Source organism: Periophthalmus magnuspinnatus, chromosome 11 (assembly GCF_009829125.3).
Source record: "Periophthalmus magnuspinnatus isolate fPerMag1 chromosome 11, fPerMag1.2.pri, whole genome shotgun sequence".
Taxonomy (NCBI): Eukaryota; Metazoa; Chordata; class Actinopteri; order Gobiiformes; family Gobiidae; genus Periophthalmus; species Periophthalmus magnuspinnatus.
In genome coordinates this window covers 4,468,839-4,493,771 of record NC_047136.2, presented here as the reverse complement: position 1 = coordinate 4,493,771, position 24,933 = coordinate 4,468,839, and the positions used below count along the sequence as shown (strand labels likewise).

General features: G+C 41.4%; 1 protein-coding gene across 1 annotated transcript in view; it reads left to right on the top strand.

Annotated features, from left to right (window-relative positions):
• The first annotated feature begins 1,811 nt into the window (after nt 1–1,811).
• LOC117379045 (kelch-like protein 10) overlaps nt 1,812–24,933 on the top strand; it is a 35,766-nt gene continuing 12,644 nt past the window's right edge. The window contains exon 1 of the mRNA XM_055225473.1: nt 1,812–1,873. Coding sequence (XP_055081448.1) covers nt 1,812–1,873 — 62 coding nt within the window. The remainder of the gene's footprint in view (nt 1,874–24,933) is intronic.

Genomic DNA, 24,933 nt, shown 5'->3' with positions numbered 1-24,933 from the left:
CAATCAGGTAAAATTTAGAAAATGTTTTGTCTTAAAAAAAAAAAAAAAAAAAATGTACACAACCAAAATAAAAATTCATTCATAACATCTGAGTGGAGACGGGCAGGTGGTGGTGGTGAACTCCTCAAACGTTTCTAATTTAGTTTCACGGAGACGGAAATAAAAAGCTGTTGATTCAAATAACTTTGGAAATGAGATGATAAAAATGTGGATGATTATAAACTTCTTTTTGTAACTTTTTTAAGAGCCTCGGTGTTAAGAGCTGAGGTGTGTGTCTGAGTGTGTGTGTTCACTGGTGTTATGAGGTGTGTGTGTGTGTGTTCTCTGGTGTTATGAGGTGTGTGTGTGTGTGTTCTCTGGTGCCATGAGGCGTGTGTGTTTCCTGGTGTGAGGTGTGTGTTCTCTGGTGTCATGAGGCGTGTGTGTTTCCTGGTGTGAGGTGTGTGTTCTCTGGTGTCATGAGGCGTGTGTGTTTCCTGGTGTGAGGTGTGTGTTCTCTGGTGTCATGAGGTGTGTGTGTGTTCTCTGGTGTCATGAGGTGTGTGTGTGTTCTCTGGTGTCATGAGGTGTGTGTGTGTTCTCTGGTGTCATGAGGCGTGTGTGTGTTTCCTGGTGTGAGTTGTGCGTCCTCGCGGCCTCATTTATTCCTCTCGTGTGTTTGTGGTAAACGAGGATAAACAATGTGGGTTTCACTCCAGCGTACATCTCATACATCAACATAATTCCAATTCATTACAAAGTCAAATTTCACCAAGTGTGAGACTCGACGCTCTAAGCAGCAGCAGCTTATGCATGAGGGGAAAGTTCATCCTGTGCATATGCTTTTAATCACAGAGAGGCCGTTTCAGCGTGGAGATTGTTCTATAAGATCTGTGCTTTATAAGATTCATCCAGAAAATATCAGATAAACTCACATGTTTTCTACACTTACGTTTTTTCCTCTTCTGTGGTTTCCAAATCTGCAGAAAATCTGATCTTTTTTTCCCCCTTTTTTTTCCTCATAAACCGCCATATTTACTTTGATACACACACCACACGTGTCTCTGATTGGCTCGTCCACCTGTCAATCACTCCCATCTTTGTGAATCATAAGACTCACGGGCAGAAGTCTTTTACCATCCCAAAAATTGCTATATATATATTTGACAAATTATTCAATATTTTTAATGAATTAAATTTATGATGGTTTGCACGGCCACATGGCAAGTTTATTTGTATTGCACAAGTGGTACACAAAGCAATCCAAAGTGCTTTACAGAATAAGACATTAAAATGACAAAACAAATAAAAAATAATCATAAAATTAACATTCAAAGAGAAGAGGCAGAATAAAACCAGCTAAACAGAACCGTTTGAGCCTGGATTTAAACATTGTCAAAGTCGAGGCCTGTCTCACGTCTTCAGGAAGAATGTTACAGGTTTTAGCTGCAGAAAACAAACCTTTCGTCCTCCCTTTCGTCCTCCCTTTCGTCCTCCCTTTCGTCCTCCCTTTCGTCCTCCCTTTCGTCCTCCCTTTCGTCCTCCCTTTCGTCCTCCCTTTCGTCCTCCCTTTCGTCCTCCCTTTCGTCCTCCCTTTCGTCCTCCCTTTCGTCCTCCCTTTCGTCCTCCCTTTCGTCCTCCCTTTCGTCCCCAGAGTGTGAGATGGTTCATGTGGCTCTAACATGTGGGAGATGTACTTTGGTGTCAGGTCATGGAGAGACTTGTACGAACCAGATGCCCTCCCAGACATGACCTTTTTCATTTATACAGTCTTGGGCGTGGCAGACAGACAAAAAAAATAATGACCTCAGTAAATGTAGGTCTGAAACAGAATGGTACGTCTGAGCCCACCGTACAACGAGCAAACCAACTCTGGACTTTATCCGAACTTCCCGTAACCCTCACCCTAACCAGCACACGGGCACAAAACGACCCATTTTTCCTGCTCTCCGACTGTGAAATCGCCTCCTAAAAGCACGCGCGCTGTGTCCGGACGCACCGTGTGGACTGGATCTGACCATCGCTAGCATCAGTAATGTGCTAATTAGCTTTGGCAGTGGAGCGTGGACTGGGGCGAGTGTCCGGTCAGTACTGAAGGAGGATTTCACACTGTGTGCTGTCTGGAGACTCGGGCAGGAGGAGTGGACGCACACAGACACACACAGACACACACACACACACACACACACACTCCAGCACATGCTCAGGCAGATCACACAGAGGAAGGTGAGTTATTAGATCACACTGTAGAAGAGCGTGGCATTAGAGAGAAATTGATAAACAGTCGTCTAAATGAGCTCCCGACAACACGACCAGCTCAGTCTCATGATTTGTCTTCGTTTTCCAGGGGCTGATTTTAAGTAGGCGGGGTCAATAACTAATACTCATGTTTGCCATTTCACTACTGACCCTAAACTTACACAGCTACATGGATTCTCACGATAGTTCCAAGTTCACAAACAGTACAGACTCCATTTTGTTGTGCTCCCGCTGTAAGGTCGCACCAATCAGAGCCGTGTTGAGGTGTTAGCATCAATACGACCACGGTGTCTGTGAGAAACGTGCAGAAGGTCAGAGCTGTGGGCATTTGTGGACAGGAGAGAAGTCTGGAATTTTCTCAACTGTGCAACATAAAAGTAACAAAAAGTTCATTTTTTTTGTCTCGTGCTGCTGTTGCGACACTTTGGAAAACGTAAAATGTCACGACGATTCGAATCTGATTTGTCAAACGCTTTCATCGAGCGCCGTTTCAGACTGATAATGTGTAAAACTCAACGCAGTGACGAGACGTGAGACAGTTTTTGGATCAGGCCCAGGTTCTTATATATTGTTCATTATTGTATTTAATTATGAATGATTTTTTTTACAGAACACAGCTAAAAATACAACAAAAAAATGAATTCACGATAAGTACATAAACATCTGACATTTGTATTGATGTTGTCGCTCCTCTAGAACTCATCAAAAACCTCATTTCGTCAAATCTCAGAAGGTAAGACCCGGTTTGGACGGGAGACCACCACAAACACCAGATCGTTTTGTTTCGCAGCGAGGCACTTGACCCACTTTGCCTAGTATAAAAGTGATGTGCGTGTGTGCTGGTTGGAAGGGAGCTGAAGGTGCAAACTGGCAGCCTCGCTTCCGTCAGTCCGTCCCAGGGCAGCTGCGGCTACAATCGTCGTTTTTACCACCAGCGAGTGTCGACCGAACGAACGACGCTCCGTAAATTCGACGCGTTATCCTTTTAAAAATCATCATCTTTGCACCAGAATCCGGTTGCGTTTGGACTCGCCGTATTCACCCCTGTGCCAGATATAAAACCGTCACCTCGCATCAGCGCCACACTATATATTATTATAGTTAATATTAATATTATTCCAAACTAAGAAAAAAAAACGGAAAGCACAACCTTAAGAATGAGTTTATACGAGGGATTACACGGAGCGGCGGGTTCGTCACTCTGTACGACGCATTTGCAGCGACTGACACCTGTAATCTGCTCATCAGCCTCCATCAGTCCACATTAAGCCGTCACACACTCACTATAGGCCCGTGTTGCTTTACTTACTCTTGATTTGCGACGGCGTTTGTGCGTTTGTGTGCGTACGTGTGTATTAAACGGACTGGATAATATGTAACTGCATGTGTGTTGAATCGGCTGCACTCACATCACACGGTGGAAATAGTCAGTTTGAAAGATGTCGGTCGCTGAATGAATCACACCGCACTGTCCAGACGTATGTTTAATGGAATAAACACTAAACGGCGTATTTATGTTTGACAATGAACGGAATATTCTGGTCTATTATTAAACTAAAAATACATCACGAGCAAAAGGAGGTGGTGTTTTTATTTACGTTACAAAACCAGCTCTACTGTCGTGGTCCAGGTCAGACACATTTGATTTTGTTTAGTTCATGTAGCAAAGAAATAACTCAAGTAAAAGTTGAAATATCACATGAAAAATCTACTTGTAAAAGCATTAAAGTACTCGTTTAACAATGTACTTAAAATGTAAAGTATTTCACGTGTCTTATAAAGCTTCAAATGTAGTGATTTTGCGACAGATTTGTGCTGAATTTTGTTCAACAGAAACAACTGAGTTTATCATCTTTTTTCCCTTAGCCGTTTTTATTTGCATATTTTTGTTTTGCTCAAGTTATGAACGTGTTAAAAATAAACTCAGCCTTTTCAGCAGGACTCAAACCTTAATAAAAGTACAATTTACTACATTTTTCTACAAGACTGAAAGGTAGAGTAGAAAGTACAGATACTGCTCTCAAATATAAAGTGAAGTAAAATTAAAAAGTATCCAGTACAGACACCTAAAATGTTTATTTAAGCGCAGTACTTTACTACTTGTACTTCGTTACCTTCTACCTCTGCTTCCTGGTCCTGTGACTGCAGTTGTTAACCAGAATGAACCAACACAAACATGAACTTACAGCTCTGGGTTATCTGGATAATATGCAAATGTCTTTTCATTATTCTGTCCAGTTGACAGATGGATCTTATTTTATGAACTTCCTCTCTTCCTGTACCTCACTCTTTCACTTCCCATTCAAAATATTTACACTGCTGGGCCAAAAAATGTCTCCACCAAAAATAAAAAGGTGACAAACTCTAGCTTTTACAACATCTCAAGATTCATTTCCATCCAGTGTTGCGTTAATTTTCCACCAGGATGTTGCATTGATGATGGTCGAGTCTGACGCTGCTCAAAGCTTCTCCAGCTCATCCCAAAGATTCTCAATGGGGTTAAGGTCTGGACTCTGTGGTGGACAATCCATGTGTGAAAATGACGTCTCATGCTCCTGATCCACTCTGTCACAATTTGAGCCCGATGAATCCTGGCATTGTCATCTTGGAATACGCCCGTGCCATCAGGGAAGAACAAATCCATTGATGGAATAACCTGGTCATTCAGTATATTCAGGTGTCAGCTGACCTCATTCTGCTGAACCTAGACCGGACCAACTGCAGGAGGAGAGGACCTGTTTGCTGAGTACACAAACAGTTTACTAAGAATGATCGACTTTTTAAGGGTTTAGGGAGTTCAGTCGTCACCAAGTCTGACTCATTCCCAATAAACCTAACGATGCCACTATTAAAATCCATCATAAAGTGTTAGATTAGCGCGTGTTCAAACTCATTTCGGTTTTTCATGCAGCACCGACAAACCCAAACATAAGTATTTTTGGAGATCCTTTGACCCACTCGTCGGGCCATTACACTTTGGTCTTTGTTCGTCTCGCTCAAAACATTATGCAAGCCCGTTTTTTATTGCGTCTTTACTTTCCCGCCGCTTTGATAATCCGTTCCTCTCCGCCGTCGTAACGTGACGCCTTATCGGACTCGGCCTTTGTGAAATTATTATCGCTGAAATTCACATGGACACTGCTGCTACTGTTCTCCTCAAAGCGTTTAAAAAGATACGATGTGTAATATGTCCTTTTAGTGAAATAAACCGCTGTAAAATGATGAATCCCACCAGATCATCGCTCCGCACGAGTTGGATTAAAGGTACACTGTGTAACTTTTCCTGTTTGGGGTCCACCAGCTGCTCATTTCCGTTCACTTTGTCTGAAAAGTTACACAGTGTGACGTTAAACTTGCTTGTAATTGAAAAAATGCAAAAGATGTCACAAGACGGTCTCCATGACGATACATATACAGTTGTTCCTGATTATATCGCGTATCGCCTTTCGTGGTCTCGCCGTTTAGCGGATTTTTAATGGCAAAATGTCGATGAAACGTTCTGCACCGACAGTATTTCTAAAAACGTGTGATGTTTCGGCCTGAAAAAAGGTCTTGATCTTAGGTTTTGTTCTACAATACTGTACTTATTTACGAAGGTTTGAACTTTGAGATTGTTTAAACGAGAGCGAAAAGTGATAATGTGCTAATGTCTGTGTGAGAAAAGTGTATAAAGTGTGTGGTGAGGGGTTTTACAGCAAAAAACATAGAATACTTGGGGGAAAAAAAGCTGATACTTTGCAGATTTCGTCTACTGCGGGTTATTTTTAGAACGTGACCCCCACGATAAACGAGGGACCACTGTACACGTGTTCATAAAGTCTTAAATGAGGTAAAATCTTTGGAAAGTTTATGGACACCCTGTATTTAATGCCATACTGCGGAACACATTGGATTTTCAAACGTTCGTAAATTATACACTTTCTTTAAAAAAGCGCCAGATAGAATCCTTTAGCAACCACATTTTGATCCTTATTTTAAAAGTTTTGAAAAAAGGAGAGGAAAGAAAGGAAAGGGAGAAAGGAAAAGAGGAAAAAAGAAAAGAAAAAAATAATTAAGAAAATGGAGACTCAACCCTGAAACTGAATGTCAAAACTAGTTATAACTTCATAATTATACTCACTCATTCATTTTACATGTTACAGATTAAATGGTATTTGCTTCCATTCGTCGTTACGTTTAATTGGGCTCATGTATTTTAATTGAGTAGCGCCCTCTTGTGGTGACCCTGGCATCACGAGCACATTGCCAGTTGATGAGAGTCGGGCATGAGGTGGGTCACTGACTTTAGCTCCGTCATTATAAATTGTGTATTTCTGTTTAATTATATAATGACTGCCCAAGTGTACACATTAATTATGGAATCTGGGAAATTTGAGGTAATATTTGTACAACATATGAGTTATTACACTGTGCTGGACTGTTACACGTCGTGACAAGCTAGCTTTTAGATGCTAATGTGACTTGTTACCCTTGTAGAGTGCTTTCCTGACCAGTATATATGTTGATTGCACAGATTAAAACTACAAGAGACCGCTCCGTGTCCTGGCCATTTGTTCACAACACAACGCAGATAAACTGTACGACAATCAAGGACGAACACAGACGGGTAACCAGCAGCAACCAAGATGGACTTTTGCACAGTTCAGCACGGTGACACCTGCTCAATAATAAAACATTAGCTCATTGTAAGCCCCTCAGCCGCCCGCCCCCTCAGCCGCCCGCCCCCTCAGCCGCCCGCCCCCTCAGCCGCCCGCCCCCTCAGCCGCCCGCCCCAACCTCTGATCGTTGCTTTATTTCTGTTTGTCCTTTGCTTTGTACCAGGTTTATCATTTTGTCTGTTTCTTTGTCTCCTTTGCATGTTTCTATCTCTTGTCAAGTCCTGTTACGTATAAAAAAAATAAACATTTACAATAGAAATCATTGTTTCCACTCTACTAAAGCCAGGTAGCGTACTCCCTCCCTCAAAAGTTACACTGTACGCCTTTAGAAGTCATTATTCTGTACGATTCGTTTTATACTGAGGAGTTTATTTTGGGCAAGCAGCCAAAATACTCCAGGCTGTTTCTGTCTCGAGCTAAACATGTTAAACCCACAGCAGCAGAGACCAAAACAAGAAAATAGTAGGAAATATAAAAAATAAAATAAAAAATGAAGGCTTTTGGTTCCATTTTGAAGTGTTTTCCAGTCTGGCTCTGTGCCCTGTTTTGAGTGGCACTTGTTTGCTGTTTTGGCCCTCGGGTACTTTACTGAAATCACAGTTCTGTTTTGCCTTGGCCCCCTCCATAGTCATGCCAAAAATACTTCTTTGGTTTCACACCATCCACACGGCAGCTGCAGCTAAACAGCCAAACAGCAGTGGGAGGAGAAGAAGTGGCACCTTAGTAGTATTTTTAAGATGGACTAGTATCGTAGTAGAAGTAGTGTGCAAAGTAATCGCATAGAATGACTTTAAAGCTGCGCAGAGTAACGTTTAGGATGGTGCTTTTCTCCACAGACATGTTGCTCTTTTGCCTAGAATGTTCCACAGTATGGCATTCAATTCATCTATGACGATAAACAGATGATGCCAACGGACCAAGTTACATTCAGAAGAGAGGAGTGTCATTGTGTTTCTCTCAAGGAATATTTGAGCTATAAAAACATCTAACTGAATACATGGAAAGGCGCGATTGACAAGGTCCTACGTTACAAAAAAACTGACTCTTTTGAGCTTTCAGCCACGTTAAAATGATGTTAGCTCCTCCAAAACATACCTGGAGTTGTGTTTTGTTTCACTGACACTGTTACGACTCAGCTCATGTGGGGACAGGGAAGTAACAAAAGAAAACCAAGATGGAAAATGGTAAAGAAGTAATTTAATTAACAAGGATGGTAAGGGTAAACTGCAAAAAACAGGGACTAAAAATATATAAACAAAGGGTCGTAAGGGTTTAAACAAAAAAAGTTAAGTTAACTAAAACACAAATGTTACAGTAACAAACAAAATCTTGATGAACAGAGTCAGTACTAGGAATGAAGTGTCTCACCATAAAAAGTTATTACCCCTGTAGTGACTTGACCAAAAGAGACACGTGTGAATTTGCAGACTGACCACTCCAGTCCAGCAGCTACGTGTCCTGAATCTTCTTAAATGGAGGGAGGTGGTTGAAGATGGGCCCCAGGATTGGCCAGGCTGGAAAATAGTCCTCCAATCACATCCACTTTCCCCATAATCGTGGCTGATGGAGACCTTGGAGGATTCAGGGACGCACAAAATTTATAAAAACAAACCACAAAAAGAACTTCAGGTCTAGGGCCGTAACACACACGTTTAGGTAAATATTATGTTATTAATAGTAGCTCTACATCTCCAAAGCTCAAAATGCTCCGTCCCAACCCACAGACTGTGTAAAGAAGTGGACTAAGTGAGTGTGACGTCACCCACAGCGTTCAGCTCCAGTCAAACGAAGCTCATCGAGGCCGGAGCAGCTAAATCGGCGAATAATACGGAGACGAGTTCCACATTTTGAAATCCGACCGTGAGTATCATAGCAACCAAAGAGCCAATCAAGAGCGAGGCTGTTGAAGGTAACGCCTCTTCCCGCCCACCCTGCTGGGATAACGAGGAGCGAGCACTTGGCAACAGTGTCAATCAAACCTGTTGCTAACGCTAGCGGGAGCGACCTCTTGATTTATGGACAGAGTTGTAAAATAAAAACGCCTGGATCAAAATGACTGACACTGCAGCGGTTACAGAGAGAGGCAAGTTAATTGGAGCCAGAGTCGATGGAGCCGGACGCGCGCCCATGCTCGCTTCCCATTTAAAAAGTGGCGGCTAGCGTGTTAGCTATGCCCATTTACATATACAGTCTGTGGTTTCACCTTGTGACGTCATGAAGTGGTAGTTAACAGACTTTTGTTTAGGAGAGATTGGAAAATTTCAACCCTGGTATTGCCAAAGTGTGGAGTTTAAAAACACAGTGAAGCACTTCCTGTATTACCACATGACGACATCACAAGGTGGAACAGAGCATTTTATGTTTGAGAGAAGAACTCAGCCTAAATGTGCAGGGTTTGTGCGTTAAACTTTTTTTTTGTGAAGGATCAGAAAATAGCAGAATATGGGAATTTTAATGACATACTGTGGAATATAGTCGGGCAAAGCAAGAATAATCTCTGAAGACAAGCCAAACAGAAAGGTTACATAGTGCAGCTTTACTGTATTTTCCGGAGTATAAGTCGCACCAGCCAAAAAATGCATAATAATGAAGAAAAAAGCATATATTTCACTTATAAAATCACATCTGAGTATAAGTCCCTCCCCCGGCCAAACAAAAAAGCGCAACTTATAGTCCAGAAAATACGGTAATTATTCGAGAGCATGTTTTCATTGCGTTCATTGCTGCGGTTTAATTAACGTCAGGCACATAAACAACTAAATAAACCCCATAATGTCGACCTTTTTACGGCTGCCACTTTCCACTTTCTCCCTGCGACCTCTTTTTGACATCACCACACAAACACGAGTCTTGTTGCCAGGTCACAATATTCGTAGCTGAGGTTGGGATCAAATTAGCCCCCTCTGCCTCTCCACCCGAGCGAAGGCTATTTACACATTTCCAGGCAATTACGCTCTTGTCTGACATGGCCCGCGCTGACGGCCCACAGATTCATCACGTCAAACTGAGCTGTGAAATCTGAGGGGTCATTCGGGGCTGACGGTTTGCACTGATACTTTGCGGTGACGACACGCTGTGGGGAGCGTTCAGCGTGTATGTGTGTGGCGGGATGTTCAGCAGTTACCGTGGAGACACAATGCGCACATTAGCAGACACTGTCCAGAAAAGTTTTAGTATGAAAACTCAAGAAAAAAATATACAAAATGGATTTAACGGCGCATTTTCAGGAGTCTGATCAAGCTGAGCGTTCATGTTCCTGTTTAGATGTTTGATTTTCTACAAAAAGGTGACAGTGGCTTTTGAAAAACTGTTGGGCTAACGCTAGCTAGCTTGCGACTGTGTTTTGAGAGATTTGTTTAACAGCACAAACCGTCTGACTTGTTGCAGTTCTAAATCAGTTGTTTCTGGTCAGATTATGCTAAAATGAAGCTCGGATTTACGTCTACTTTGTGTAACAGCTTCAGACAGAGCAGTGCCTACAGTTAGCGTCACCTCTCAGGGAATGTTAATGACATCAGCTGCAACGTTAAAAAAAACTGCTTTTAAAATGGATAAAGTGCGTTTTAAATAACAAAATGATCCATCCATTTTCTTCCGCTTATCCGGGGCCGGGTCGCGGGGGCAGCAGTCTAAGCAGGAGCTCCCAGACTTCCCTCACCCCAGACACGTCCTCCAGCTCCTTCGGTGGGACCCCAAGGCGTTCCCAGGCCAGACAAGAGACATAGTCCCTCCAGCCTGTCCTGGGTCTTCCCGGTGGGACATGCCCAAAACACCTCCCTAGAGAGGAATCCAGGGGGCATCCGGAACAGAAGCCACCTCAGCTGCTTCTCTCGATGTGGAGAAGCAGCGGCTCTACCCCGAGCTCCTCACCCCATCTCTAAGGGAGCGCCCTGTGGAGGACACCCATTTCAACCGCTTGTATCAGTGATCTTGTCCTTTCGGTCATTACCCAGAGCTCATGACCGTAGGAGAGGGTAGAAATGTAGACCGACCTGTAAATCGAGAGCTTTGCCTTTTGGTTCAGCTCCTTCTTCACCACAACAAGACAATAAAGATCTACAAATGGAAACTGTCTTTTTTTTGATTGGTTCTTCAGAGCTCCTTATCCAAGACACTTCGCTCTCTTCCCTTGACTTTGAGCGTAGGCGCAGATCGACAGCCACACGTTTATCAATCCTCAGGACACATCAGATGGAGCTTTAGACCATCAGCGAGAGAAGAGTCAATAAATAACACATCATTATTGTGTAGCAACCAGAAAAAAACACAGATACAACCGAAGAATCATTCGTTTCACCCCTGAGAACAAACATACTACTGCAGCTAAAGGCAATTTTGTCCAAGTTTACGAAAGAGCCAAGACGATATTTAAATCTAACAAGTTCAACGCTGCTACTTCAACTTATACTCAAATCTTTACATCGATATTCTCAGTCAATGATGCAGCTGCCATGACGACCAGCGCCCGCATCAAAAATACATCATTTATGGAACGAGATATGAGAATCCGAGAGATGGTTGGAAGCAAATACACAACTTACGTAATGTAGAGCAAGACTTTGGAACTAATAAAGAACGCAGCATGTGCTTGACACGCAAATGAGACCGGCGTTACTGCCGTGGTGTCTGTACGCGGCGTCCGTCTCTGTCCTCACTGAAGCCAAATGAATCTCCACAGTTACAGCCCGACAGTGACGATCGACCAAGTTGTTCACCTTTTTACTGAGGGACGTGCTGCAAAACTATAACACGTCTGTCATCCCTCAGTCGTCCAGGTCTGATCCACAGCATAAAAGCTCAAAGTTAAATCCGTCAACTGGACAAAAAGTCGTCTCGTCGTGCGAAAAGATTTAGACAGATTTAACTTTGACTATAACAGAAAAACACAACTAGTTCATTTTAAACATTTTGCAGTGGTCCTAAATTATTCTTCAGTTACCTTATTCATTCAGAACTACAATATTCACAGGCCAGAGCGGAGTTTTCCCGTGACGTTTAGCCGACAACGACTAGAATGCCAATGTGCGTGCGTCCTGATTATCGGACAATAACTCAGTATTTAGATGCAGACAGCGCACAGTGGACTTATTCTGACGTCTGTACAATGTGTCTGTTCTACGGTAAGAAACTTTGCTCAAATTCGTGGGGAAAAAATCTGGAAGAGGGCCTTTAATGTGCCATTTCTTTAATTGCAAATACTAGGTTTACTATAAATGATTAGGTTTAGCATTTGTGGATTTTCCTTTTGGACATTTACTGGGAGCAGGGCTGTAAAACTATAAAACCTGACAGTTTCTTGACATTGGATACGCGAAGGACTTTTACGAGCATTTTGCCTCCTTTGCTACCCACCAAACAGCGCCGCCGCTAGTTTTAAATGTGCAAGTACAGTGAGACTTCTGAAGAACGTAGTGCTCTCTTCTCCCAGTGTCACGGTAAGAACTCTGTAAAACGAGTGGCGCATTCGAGAACCAGTCCATGTCTCTCGCTTCCCCCTTTTCGCTCTTTCTCTCCGACTCTGATGTACGACAGGTCCACGCCGCACGATGTGTTCAGGCCTGACAGGACACGTGCCCATCACACGTTTTAATTCCCGACGCGCAGCGGGAAAACGTAACGCAAGAAGATGACGTACACTTATATTGTAAACCACGAAACTCAACGGCTCTTTGGGAAACTGCAAGAAACGCTGCGGATATGAGATGGGAGTCGAGGATAGTGAGAGAAAAAGGAGATTTGAACCTTGAAAAAATGAGAACGGAAGAAAGACTGAAGGAAGAGCGCGGAGGAATGGTCACAAAACGAAAGGGAAACCAGGGAAAAACGCAAAAATAGACCTATTTGTGCGTTCTCTAAACTGCTTGTGGAGGATCTGTCACCTACTTCGCGTACTTTGCTTTTAATGTTTGATTTTATGTTGTAAATTTTGTGATATTTTATTCTTGTATGTATTGTGAAGCGACTTTGAGTATCTTGAAAAGCGCTATATTAATAAAATGTATTATTACTAGGCGTTGGATATTGAAATTTTGTGTGACATGTGATTATCATGGCCAAAATAATTGCATTTACCAATTACATCCCAATCTTGATAAATAAAATTGTTATGGATATGAATAATTATAATTTTAACAGAATATTATAGATGAGCAGGGCCGTCATCTGAAATTTGGAGGCCCGGGGCAATAAGTCTCACATGCCCCCCCCCCGTTTTATTGTGTTTTAAATGTAATATGTAAAGTGTGTAATGTATTTTAAGCATGGTAGTGTGTGCATTAGAGTGTCTGAACTGGATGAATGACTGAGACGTGCGAATGTGCATATAAACTATAAGTTCTTATCTGTTTTTTTATTATTGTGATTACTGTATTTTTTCTCTGTAAACCAGGGACTGCAGATGGAAATTAGCTATAATCTGGTGCATTAGATCTGTTTTATGCTTAATGTCTCTGTACATGGTCCCTTAAAGACTAAACTAACCAACTAACTAAACTAATACAAATTAATAGGAAGACGGTTCAATTCTGGGCCCCCTAATTCCCTGGGGCCCCGGACAACAGACCCCTTTCTACAGCGGAGTCAACAGGGGGCGGACAAATAATTTTTTTCTGCACATTTTGGTGATATTTAGTGCGATTATCACGATTATATAAAATGTCTCAGGAACGATTATTGTTGACCCTTTTTAAAAATCACGATTTATGGTTCCAAAAAAATCCTGCAGGTGCCTCTGGTTACAGCTACGTACTAAATATAGGCTCCAATCCAGTTTTTTTCAGTTGTGATACGCCCAATCAGCGTGACAGATTTGTGCTGAACGTTGTACCTTTGCGTTCCCAGATTGATAATGTGTGTAACTCCGGAGCTACACAAACCGTCTGGCTTCTGCGGGATAATGTTTTATTCACAAGGGCCAAAACCAATTGCCTTGGAACTTCCACGTTAGTCTTGTCCAGTGTCTTCTACAAACCCTGAATGTGCTGTTCTCTGGGAATCTCAAGACATTTCTGAAATTAAATGCTTTTTGTTAAATAACAGTCATGATATCTTTAGTAGTGATGGGATTTTTTTGGATCCGTTCATTTGAAAGAGCTGTTCAAAAGACTGGTTCTTTTACCATTTATATGACAGAAAACAATGTGAGAACTCATTTTATCTACAAACTAAGCACAGAAATAAATGACCAAGTCTCAGAAATGTGTTAAAACCATTTGAAATTATACATAATCCAAATAAAACTTTTCACTTCACTGTCTGTATAATCCCTCAGTCATTCAGGTCTGATCCATAGTAAAATAAATTAAAGCCACAAGCGGCATCGAACGGCCCTCGCAGGACTGTAAAATGTACAAAAAATTAGGAAACTTTCCCATTAGGATAACATGGGATTTTTCACGCATCGCCATGGCAACCCAGTGAAAAATATGACATGGTTCTGCTTTAAGCTTTTATGCTATGGATCTTCATGTCATCCCGATCAAAAAAGTAAAGTTAAATCCGTCAACTGGACAAAAAGTTGGAGTTAAGACGTTTTGCTGCGAAAAAGTGTCTTGGGTGAGCAGCGAAAGATTTAAACATTGATGGATTCAAAATATATATTCAAGTTATATTATGTTATCTCACTGTTCATTTTAAAGGTACTGTAGGTACTGTAATGTTCACTCTTACTATAATCATTATATTCATCTCAACTATGTAAACTATGTAATCTGCACTAATGTTTGTTCTTGAGTCTTGCAGAAAATGTCTTTTGAAAGTTGCAGGATCCCACGGGAAGAAGGTCACTGTGAAACCCTGAAACAGAAACATCTTGGGAATGACCTTTAGAAATGCAAAAACAAAATATATTTCTCTGCAAACAGTGTAAAAACATATGACGAAATTCACAAAGTATGTAAACTATGTCCCCCATCCCTTGAGAATGCATTTGTAACTAGGGTCCCTAACTAAATAAAAGGAGGAGAAAGACGGAGACTTCAGAAAGGAGTGAGGTTGTAAACTGAAGGTTTTGCCTCCCCGCTCTTTCTCCTCAATATTGAGACAAAATAACCTCTCTTGTCTTCTCTTCTCTTTTGAACTGTAATATAGGTTAAAAAGGTGAACCTATCAAACATAGTAAAAGCTAAAAGTTAAATCCAACAGAAAAAACAGAACTAGTTCCCTTTAAACGTTTTACAGTGGTCCTAAATTATTCTTCAGTTACCTTATGAATTCTGAACTACAATATTGAGGCCAGAGCGGAGTTTTCCCGTGACGTTTAGCCGACAACAACTAGAATGCTAATGTGCGTGCATCCTGATTATCGGACAATAACTCACTATTTAGATGGAGACAGCGCAGTGGACTTATTCTGACGTCTGTACAATATGTCCGTTCCATTTTCTCATTAGCGTAACATGGGCTTTTTCACGCATCGCCACGGCAACCCAGTGAAAAATATGACGAATATGAAGAGTCATTGTGCCAAATTTCACATTAATCCATGAAACTAATATTTTTTCTGATGATTAACTGGACAAAAAGTTGTAGGAGTGAAGACGTTTCGCTGCTCGTCCAAGTCGCTTCTTCAGTTCGGGTCAGATTACTGCTGGACACTGACTTCTATCTAAATTATTACATCTGAAGGGAGGAGCTAACGACACTGAAACTAGCGTCTTCACTCCTACAACTTTTTGTCCAACTGAGAGATTTGAATTGTTCTTTACATGTTTCACGACAATGACAATAATGAATTCAGTAATAACTTGTTGTGATGCCAAAAGTGTTATTTTTTTGTGCAAAAACCTCTTCCTCGCGTCGATTTAGCCTTAATCGGTGTCAAAATGCATAAAAACTACAATGAGCTCTGATTCCAATAGCTCACATTAAAAAACTGTTCAAAAGAGCCGATCACTAATCTATCGTGCACAGTTCACCGCTCGTTTCTAGTTGTTGGGATTCGATTCCCGCTCTACACTGAAACTAGCGTCTGCACTCCAACTTTTTGTCCAACTGAGAGATTTGAATTGTTCTTTCACTACAATGAATTCAGTAACAACTTATCGTGATGCCAGAAGTGTTTTTATGCGCAAAAACCTCTCCCTCGCGTCGATCCTTGCGCCGATTTAGTCTTAATCGGTGTCAAAATACATAAAAACTAGAATGAGCTCCGATTCCAATAGCTCACATTAAGAACTGTTCAAAAGAGCTGTTCACTAATCTATCGTGCACAGTTCACCGCTCGTCTCCGCTTGTTGGGATTCGATTCTCTTCCTTATTGTCCAACACTTAACGTAGACGTATCCATGGTGACAGATCGTGTTGACAACTTAACACTGATTAACCAGGTGTAAACACGCAGATAAACCTTTGAGCTTTTATTTGCGTCGCTACAGAACACCGGAAACGTGATTGAGTTTTCCCCCCATTTGGTTCCCGTCCCGTTCAGATTACCACGCACAAATCTGCACGCCAACCTGAGCAGGACCGGCGCGCCCCACGCCCGCTCCCCCCCGGGTGCTGTGGTCCTTTTATTAGAAGCGTATTCTATCAGTGCTTTTAATGTAAAAACGTAATAAAGTCATTTCACGCCGTGTTGAGCAACTTTGCCTCATTATTGTTCGGTCTCTGTGGTTTTTTTCCGCAGCGGGCGACGACGCACGCGGCTACGCACTGGCACAAAATAGCCCAGTGATCTCAGCAACCCGGCGCACCTAAGTGAGAGACAGATGGAGGCGAAGGAACGAGCAGATGAACAGGTTAATAATTTAGTGTACTCGTATGTCAAAGGAGTCCGAGGAGTAAGCAGTTTTTGTACTGAATGTGTAGCAACCGAATATGTAATAACAGCCAGGAACGTCGGAATTTTGGACAACGTTAAATGTAATAAGACCATAATGTGACAAGACAAGGCAAGTTTATTTGGATTACTGTATTTTCCGGCCTATAAGTCGCACTTTTTTTTCACCGTTTGGCCAGTTGTGTGACTTATTTCACATATAAAATCGTATCTGAGTATATGTTTTCTTCATTATTATGTATTTTTTGGCTGGGGGTGTGACTTATACTCTGGAAAATACAGTATTTTGTGTACGAATTGTGCTAAACAGAGTGCTTCACAGAATAAGAAAGACAGAACTCACAATACAACAAATTAAAATATAAATCATCATAAAAATCATAAAATTAACGTTCAAAGGAACAGTGCAGCTTAAAAACCTTTCAACATCAATCAATAATGTCGTAATTTTCGCCAACTTTAAATGTAATAAGGCCATAACGTAACAAGACAAGGCAAGTTTATTTGAATTACTGTATTTTCTGGCCTATAAGTCACAATTTTTTTCATGGTTTGGCCAGTTGTGCGACTTTTAATTCACATATAAATCGCATCTGAGTGTTTTTTTTTTCTTCATTATGTATTTTTTTGGCTGGTGCGACTTATACTCTGGAAAATACAGTATTTTATGTACAAATTGCGCTATACAAAGTGCGTTTTAGACATTAAAATCACAATACAACTACTAAAACACTAAATAATCATCATAAAATTAACATAAGAGAAGAGGGCAGAGTAAAAACCTTTCAATAACAGCCAATAAAGTCATTACATCTAAAGTTGGCCCAAATTATAGTCCAGTAAATACAGTAATTCAAATAAACTTGCCTTGCCTTATTACATTATGGACTTATAAGTCACGCTTTTTCATAGTTTGGCCATGGATGTGATGTTTTTTTCTTCATTATTATTCTTTTTTTGCCTGGTGCGACTCATACAAATACAGTATTTTGTGTACGATGTGTGCTATACAAAGTAATAAAGACATTAAAATCACAATACAACTAAAAACATAAATAATCATCATAAAATTAACTTTAAAAAAAGAAGCATGCAGCCAATAACATCATTTTGGCCAACTTTAAATGTAATAAGTCCATAATGTAATGACTTGGGTGAGCCAAAAACGTAATAATGCCTCTGATTTTTGATACTTTTGACAATCTTAAAAAGGTAGAGTAGCCAAACATTGTACGTAAGAGTAAGAGTAAGAGTAATGTAGGGAGGGTTTCATCGCACTGATCTGGACACTCAAGGCGTTTCAGCTCCCATCCAGACGCCATTTTCACTTTGATGTTTCTAGTTTGAGACACTGAGTTGACCAAGTCCAGCCCCAAAGGGAGGAGTTATAGCGTGAAACTGCCCTTGTTTACCAGCAACGATCATGAAGGGTCGTTAACTCAGAGTATCATAAAATCCTAAATTACTCAAACATGCACGGATGTCGTACAAAAACCTCTTCAAGCATGTTTTTGACGAGGCAAACGGTATTATAACAGTGGAGTGCGGACAGGGCAATCAATAAAATCTCAAATATAGTATAAGTATAGTAAATAGTTTAGAATTATATCGAAATAATCCCATTTTCGCTTCACTTCTGTTTGCAGCATGGCTCTAGTCACTGTGTCCTTTAGTACACCCTACTGGCCACTGAGGAGACTGCATCAAGCGCAGTTCCAAATGTCATTAAGTTGTGTTGTCTTATGCTACGGAGATTGTGCAGCGCCGCGACACTGAACTTGTGCTTTTACGACCGCAGATGCTAGCCGCTTGTTTTAGAAGCTTGTGCATGAGCTACATTGAGCTAAATTACTATTAAAAAGACGACGTATCTGATTTTTACCGTGTTAAAAACGTGAGAAACGGAACTAGGTGGTCCAAATTTATTCTTCAGTTACCTTATGAATTACAAACCACAATATTCAGAAGCCAAAGGAGTTTTACCGTGACGTGAAGCAAACAACAGCTAGCATGCTAATGTGTATACAAGCTGATTATCAGACAATAACATTTTCTAATTACCGTAAATTTTGGACTATAAGCCGCGACTTTTTTCCCCACACTTTGAGCCTATACAACAGTGCTGCTTATTTATAGAATTATACTGATAACGGCCACCGGGGGGTGCTCTCTAGCTGCAAACGTAAAAGTGAGACAGACGTGCTCACTCCCACATCATGGAAAACACACGAAGAAATGGATATGATGCAGTTTTTAAGATAAAGGAGGAAATAGAGCCACTGAACTTAAGCTCGGCATCCATGAATCGAACTTGGTCAATGTAAAAAGACGTCAAAAGGAAATAAAAGCAGAAGGCCCGTGTTGGTACAGCTTTATTTTCTAAACCTGCAGGTGTGTTTATCCCGTGTTGAAGGCGTGTCGGTGCCAATTTTCAGGCAGTTTAAAAAAAAAAAAAAAGCATGTCCATGTACCGTCTTTCTGTGTAAATATCTCACGTTACAATATGAAAATATACATACTTATACATGTACAACAATTGATTTTCTTTTCAAATTTAGCTGGTGCGGCTTATATTCAGGTGCGCTCTATAGTCCGAAATTTACGGTTGATGCAGACAACGCACAGTGGACTTATTTTAACCTCTACACAATACATCTGTTCTGGGATAAGACAAATTTTGCTCAAATACATGGGAAAAAAATCTCAATCTTTTAATGTGCTTTTGCAAAACAGCAGCTCGAACGGTCTGATCAATATAATAAATGACTAGGTGGAGCATTTGTGGATTTTCCTTTTGGACATTTGCAGTGAAATCATTTAAATCTGGTGAAGACCGTAGAGCAGAGTCTACATTTGTGCAGCTGATCAGACTGAGGATGGAGCACACGTGTTCTTTGCTAATGGAGCTAAGTGCCAGCCTCACCGTGCAACCCTCAAGTCAAATCCCTTCCACTTAAAAAAAAAAAAAACACAAAAAGGCCTGTGTCATTAAAAAAAGGTTTCCAATAACGCGCCATGTTTAACCACTGCACATTTGCTTCAGCTTGTTTGAGAGAAGAAACCGTTTAGATCGCCCGTAACTAGAACAGATTCGAGATCAAGAGGTTAAACTGTGACATTTTCAAACTCGGGAGCATAATGATGAGAAAGTGATGTGATATCTGCATTCAGAATAGTTTTAATACTGCTTTAACAGAGAGAAATCATATCAGATCAAATCATTTAAAATTAGCATTGGCTTTCAAACCAGATAAATGATTTGGCCTTCGCTAATGGAAGTTCTCATTATAGCGCTCATTGTCTTCAAGCAAAAGGTCTGCGCAATAAGAGCAATTATATTTTTATTTGGTTATTGGTTAAATGCCAGGGGCCTCATCAAAGTTTCATGTGCTGGAAACGATGACATAACTCACAAGTGCGTTGGACGTCATGATTTGGCAAGAACAGCCGCTAAACGTCCTCAAACTACCAAAGTTTTGTCTCAGTATAAGTGAACAGTCGGGTAATTTCATTCTGAACCTCAACCATGGACAACTATTCGCTGCATGTGACAATGAAATAAAGCAATGTTTGAACTTTTAAAATGAATGAAATGTTAACTTTGAAATATTAATAAGTACATAGAGTATATATTTTGCTCAACTTACTCGCGGTCTGTCACCATGGTTACAATCTACTCATTTCCATTGGCCATTTTTTGTCAACTGTTAGGAAATTAAAAAAGTGCTCGTACCTGTTTTTTCCCAGTTTTAATACATAAAGAAGTTATTCCTATTTTTTTCCTGTATATTTTTGTTAGTGTAAGTTGAGAATTTTTGTCTATTTTTTAAAGTATTTTTTCATCGTCTCCTTTGCGCCGCCCCAGCTCCTTTGCGCCGCCCCAGCTCCTTTGCGCCGCCCCAGCTCCTTTGCGCCGCCCCAGCTCCTTTGCGCCGCCCCAGCTCCTTTGCGCCGCCCCAGCTCCTTTGCGCCGCCCCAGCTCCTTTAGTTAGGCCTGGTGAGTCCGGACGTCCTGTTGTCGTTCTTCATTTATTTATTTATTGTTTTGTCATTGTTGTTAGCGTAGGGACGGCGGCGGCAGCTTCTCCCGCTCTGCATAAAATTGTCCTTCCCAGCGCACCGTCCTTATTTTACATTGTCCGGCTCAGCGTGATCTTTTTCTTCAGCTTTAAAAACTTAAGAACCAGAAGTTACGAAAATAATAAACAGCTTTAAACCCTTACCTCTGTCCTCCTGTGTCCTTCTTAATTGACTGTTGACCTATTTGTATGATGTTTATCGTTTTTAATGTTGTACAGCACTTTGGTCAGCTTTGGTTGTTGGAAGGTGCTATAAAAAATAAAGTTTGATTGATTAGTTGTTTTTATTTATCCTTGGGTCGTAACATCAGCGCATTGTTTTATCTGCCTGATTCTCTAGTACAAAATGCTAAACTTACAACTTTAAAAATGGCGTCTATTAGTCATGGGACGATATTGAAATTTTGTGCGACGATTATCACGGCCAAAATAATTGTGATTAACAATTATATCACGATAACGATAAATAAAGTTGCTATGGATACGAATAATTCTAAATTGAACAGGAGATTATTACAGATGAGCAGGGCCGTCAACTGAAATTTAGAGGCTCGGGGCAATAAGCCTCACGTGGGCCCCCCTGTAATACAAATTCACAGTAAGAGGTTTAATTCTGGGGCCCCTAAAAACTCTAGGGGCCCCAGACAACAGACCCCTTTGTCCCCCCCGTTGACTCCCATGTGGACACGTCTTTTTCTGCACATTCAGGTGATATAATGGCGTTTATTTTTGTTTGCGATCATCACGATTACATAAAATGTCCCGGGAACGATTATTAGCCTTTATCACAATAAACGATATTATTGTTTATCGTTCCATCCCTAGAGTCCACCCAGTCGCAGCTTTTAGAGACAAGGGCTAAAAGACAAAGCTTGATAATCATTTTAAACAGAATTGAAAACCGAAGTAACAAACTCTTCTCGTTGCCGTTTTTATTGTTTTATTGTTTTGTCGAGCCACGTAGCCTCACAGTCCCAACGCAGACAGAAAAAGAGTTGAATCCAGGTAAGTCGTCTTAAATTTTGCACGACAATATCACCTGCCCAGTGCGCTTTATTTTTGCAAATTAGTTGTAGACGCATTTGGTGAACTTTGACCTTCATGTACGTGTTTTCCAGTGTGGTTTTCAATTACAAATGGCAAATAAACAACACCTTAATCTTATCACTCACGCTCCACTAAGATAGTTTTGAAACTTCTTAGCGCGTATGCTAACAACGATATGGAAAAATACAAGGGACCAGCTCTGAGATTTTTCATTTGCCTGATTAGCATCTAGTGGCAGCTATAGCGTCTCCTCGTATAGAGTTTGCATCGTGAAATAAATATGCGATATAAGCAACTTTTACGTGATGCTGGGAGTGCGCTTCTTTTGTACGGTAAAATGTTTGAAGCTTGTTAAGGTGGAAAGATCCAATATGTCTGCTCACGTCTTAGTCTCTAACGCAAACGCCGCAAAAGCCGTGTTACTTTTGCACTTTTTAAAATGATTTATCTAAAAGGTGCAATATGAAACAATAATACAAAAAAAAAAAATATTGCAGTGTAGATCGGAGATAATGTTTTTAGATGGCGGTTAAAGCAGAAACTTACAGCAAAAGCAGCATAAACGACCCAAATACAACAAAGATGAGACTGCTGCGGCTACGTTGTGTCTCAATTTAACGGTTGCACACTTTGAAGTACCTTTCGAAGTACCCGGCTGATGAAGGGTGCTCCTCCGTGTAGCCTCCATTGACCACAAAGGCCGTGCCGAAATTAGCGTATTAGCGTATGACTCATGATCTAAAAGTGTAAAATGGACATAGTTTCATTTGTAATTCTTTATTATTTCATAGAAGACGAGTCAAGGTGGCGACTTCACAGCCATTTTGTTTCTGTTTACACTGAATGAGATAAGGAATTAATCTTTCCCTTCGAATATCAATAGACGAATATAACATTTGAGGTGATTTTTTTCCCCGCCCAACTGTAGCTAGTGTTACATAACTTTAAGAAAATATAGCAGCGCGTGAAGTCTGCTCAGATGCACGCTTCGTTCACAGCTGAATTGACAAACTATTTCCGGGTCACGGGCCAAAAGTAAATATTTACAGTAAAAACAAAGTGTATAATTAACACTACATCACTAAATACATATTGTTATTTACAGTGAACCATAACCATTAATAATAAAAACACTAAAAACACGACAAAATACAGAGTTAAACAAATAAAGTTCTGGCAACATTACACATCCACCATCCTCCACAACTCAACTACCAACCTCCGCCCAAATCAATCAGCTGAGTTTAAAACCACAATGAGAATATTACAAACACAAACACACAACAGCGACACAAACACAAACACAAACACGGCAGGACTAAAGGGAGACTAGACCGGGACTAAAGGAGGACTAGGCCGGGACTAAAGCGGGACTAGGCCGGGACTAAAGCGGGACTAGACCGGGACTAGACCGGGACTAAAGCGGGACTAGACCGGGACTAAAGCGGGACTAAAGCGGGACTAGAGCGGGACTAAAGCGGGACTAGAGCGGGACTAGAGCGGGACTAGAGCGGGACTAGAGCGGGACTAGAGCGGGACTAGAGCGGGACTAGAGCGGGACTAGAGCGGGACTAGAGCGGGACTAGAGCGGGACTAGAGCGGGACTAGAGCGGGACTAGACTGGGACTAAAGCGGGACTAGACCAGGACTAAAGCGGGACTAGACCAGGACTAAAGCGGGACTAGACCAGGACTAAAGCGGGACTAGACCAGGACTAAAGGAGGACCAAAGGTCTAAAGGAGGACTAAAGCAGAACTAAAGCCCCATTTTACACATCCATAATCCATGAGGCTCAAAGATGAACAGATTTCTTACCTTGTTCTGCAAATTCTGCGTTGTCCTTCTCCAACAGTTTAGTGGTCGATGTCTGAATCCGAGCCCAATCTGGTCCAGGGAGGTCGGGAGATTTAGTCCAAAATACATCCACGTGGACTGGGCGAGGATTTGGGAACGATGTGCACTTTTAAACTCTTTGTTGTTGGTGTAAAGAGCCAAAATGGACCCAAGAGGAACTAGGTTTATTCAACAAGAGTCTTGGACCAGAGCGAGGAAAAGACAAAGGTAAAACTTTGTAATTATAAGTACAAATACATTTAAAAATAGGAACTCACAGCCCATTCGATCGCTGAGATAAGCTGGATGAGCAGGGCTTGATTGCAGATGCAGAACAGGTGAGTTTTGGCCAGAGAAGACTCCGCCCACAGGTGAGGGGAAAGAAAAGGGGTGTGGCCTCGAGGACGAAACAGTAGAACATGTTATTTTAAACTGTAACAGGTAAAATGACAAGAGACGGAGTTTTAACAAGAATTTTACAAAGAGAAAAGTGTTGCATTTCATTTGAATAACATGCTAAATGGTTCACGTGAGAATTAGGGATTTATCTGTGTAATTTCTCATTTGTCCAGGTCTGAGCCACAGCAAAAGGAAAAGAATTTGTCCAGTTGATAAATTTTCAACTTTCCTTTTGCGATTTTTAAAGGAAATGAATCTTGTTATAAAAGGATTTAGCTTCACTAAAAACGTTTATAAAACTGTGGACCACACCTCAGCACAGGAGGTGGTGGAAATGTGCACCTACAGGCTAAAAGAAGGAGGAGGAGGAAGAAGAGGAGGAAGAAGGAGGAGGAGGGAAGAGGAGGAAGAGGAGGAGGAGGAGGAGGAGGGAAGAGGAGGAAGAAGAAGAGGAAGAAGGAGGAGGAGGGAAGAGGAGGAAGAGGAGGAGGAGGAGGGAAGAGGAGGAAGAAGAAGAGGAAGAAGAAGGAGGAGGAGGGAAGAGGAGGAGGAGGGAAGAGGAGGAAGAAGAGGAGGAGGAGGGAAGAGGAGGAAGAAGAGGAGGAGGAGGGAAGAGGAGGAAGAAGAGGAGGAGGAAGGAGGAGGAGGGAAGAGGAGGAAGAAGAGGAAGGAGAAGAAGAGGAAGAAGAAGAGGAGGAAGAAGAAGGAGTAGGAAGAAGAAGGAGGAGGAGGGAAGAGGAGGAAGAAGAAGGAGAAGAAGAGGAGAAAGAGGAAGAAGAAGAAGAAGGAGGAGGAAGAAGAAGGAGGAAGAAGAAGAAGAAGGAGAAGAAGAGGAGAAAGAAAAAAAAGGAGGAGGAGGAGGAAGAAGAAGAAGAAGGAGGAAGAAGAAGGAGGAGGAAGA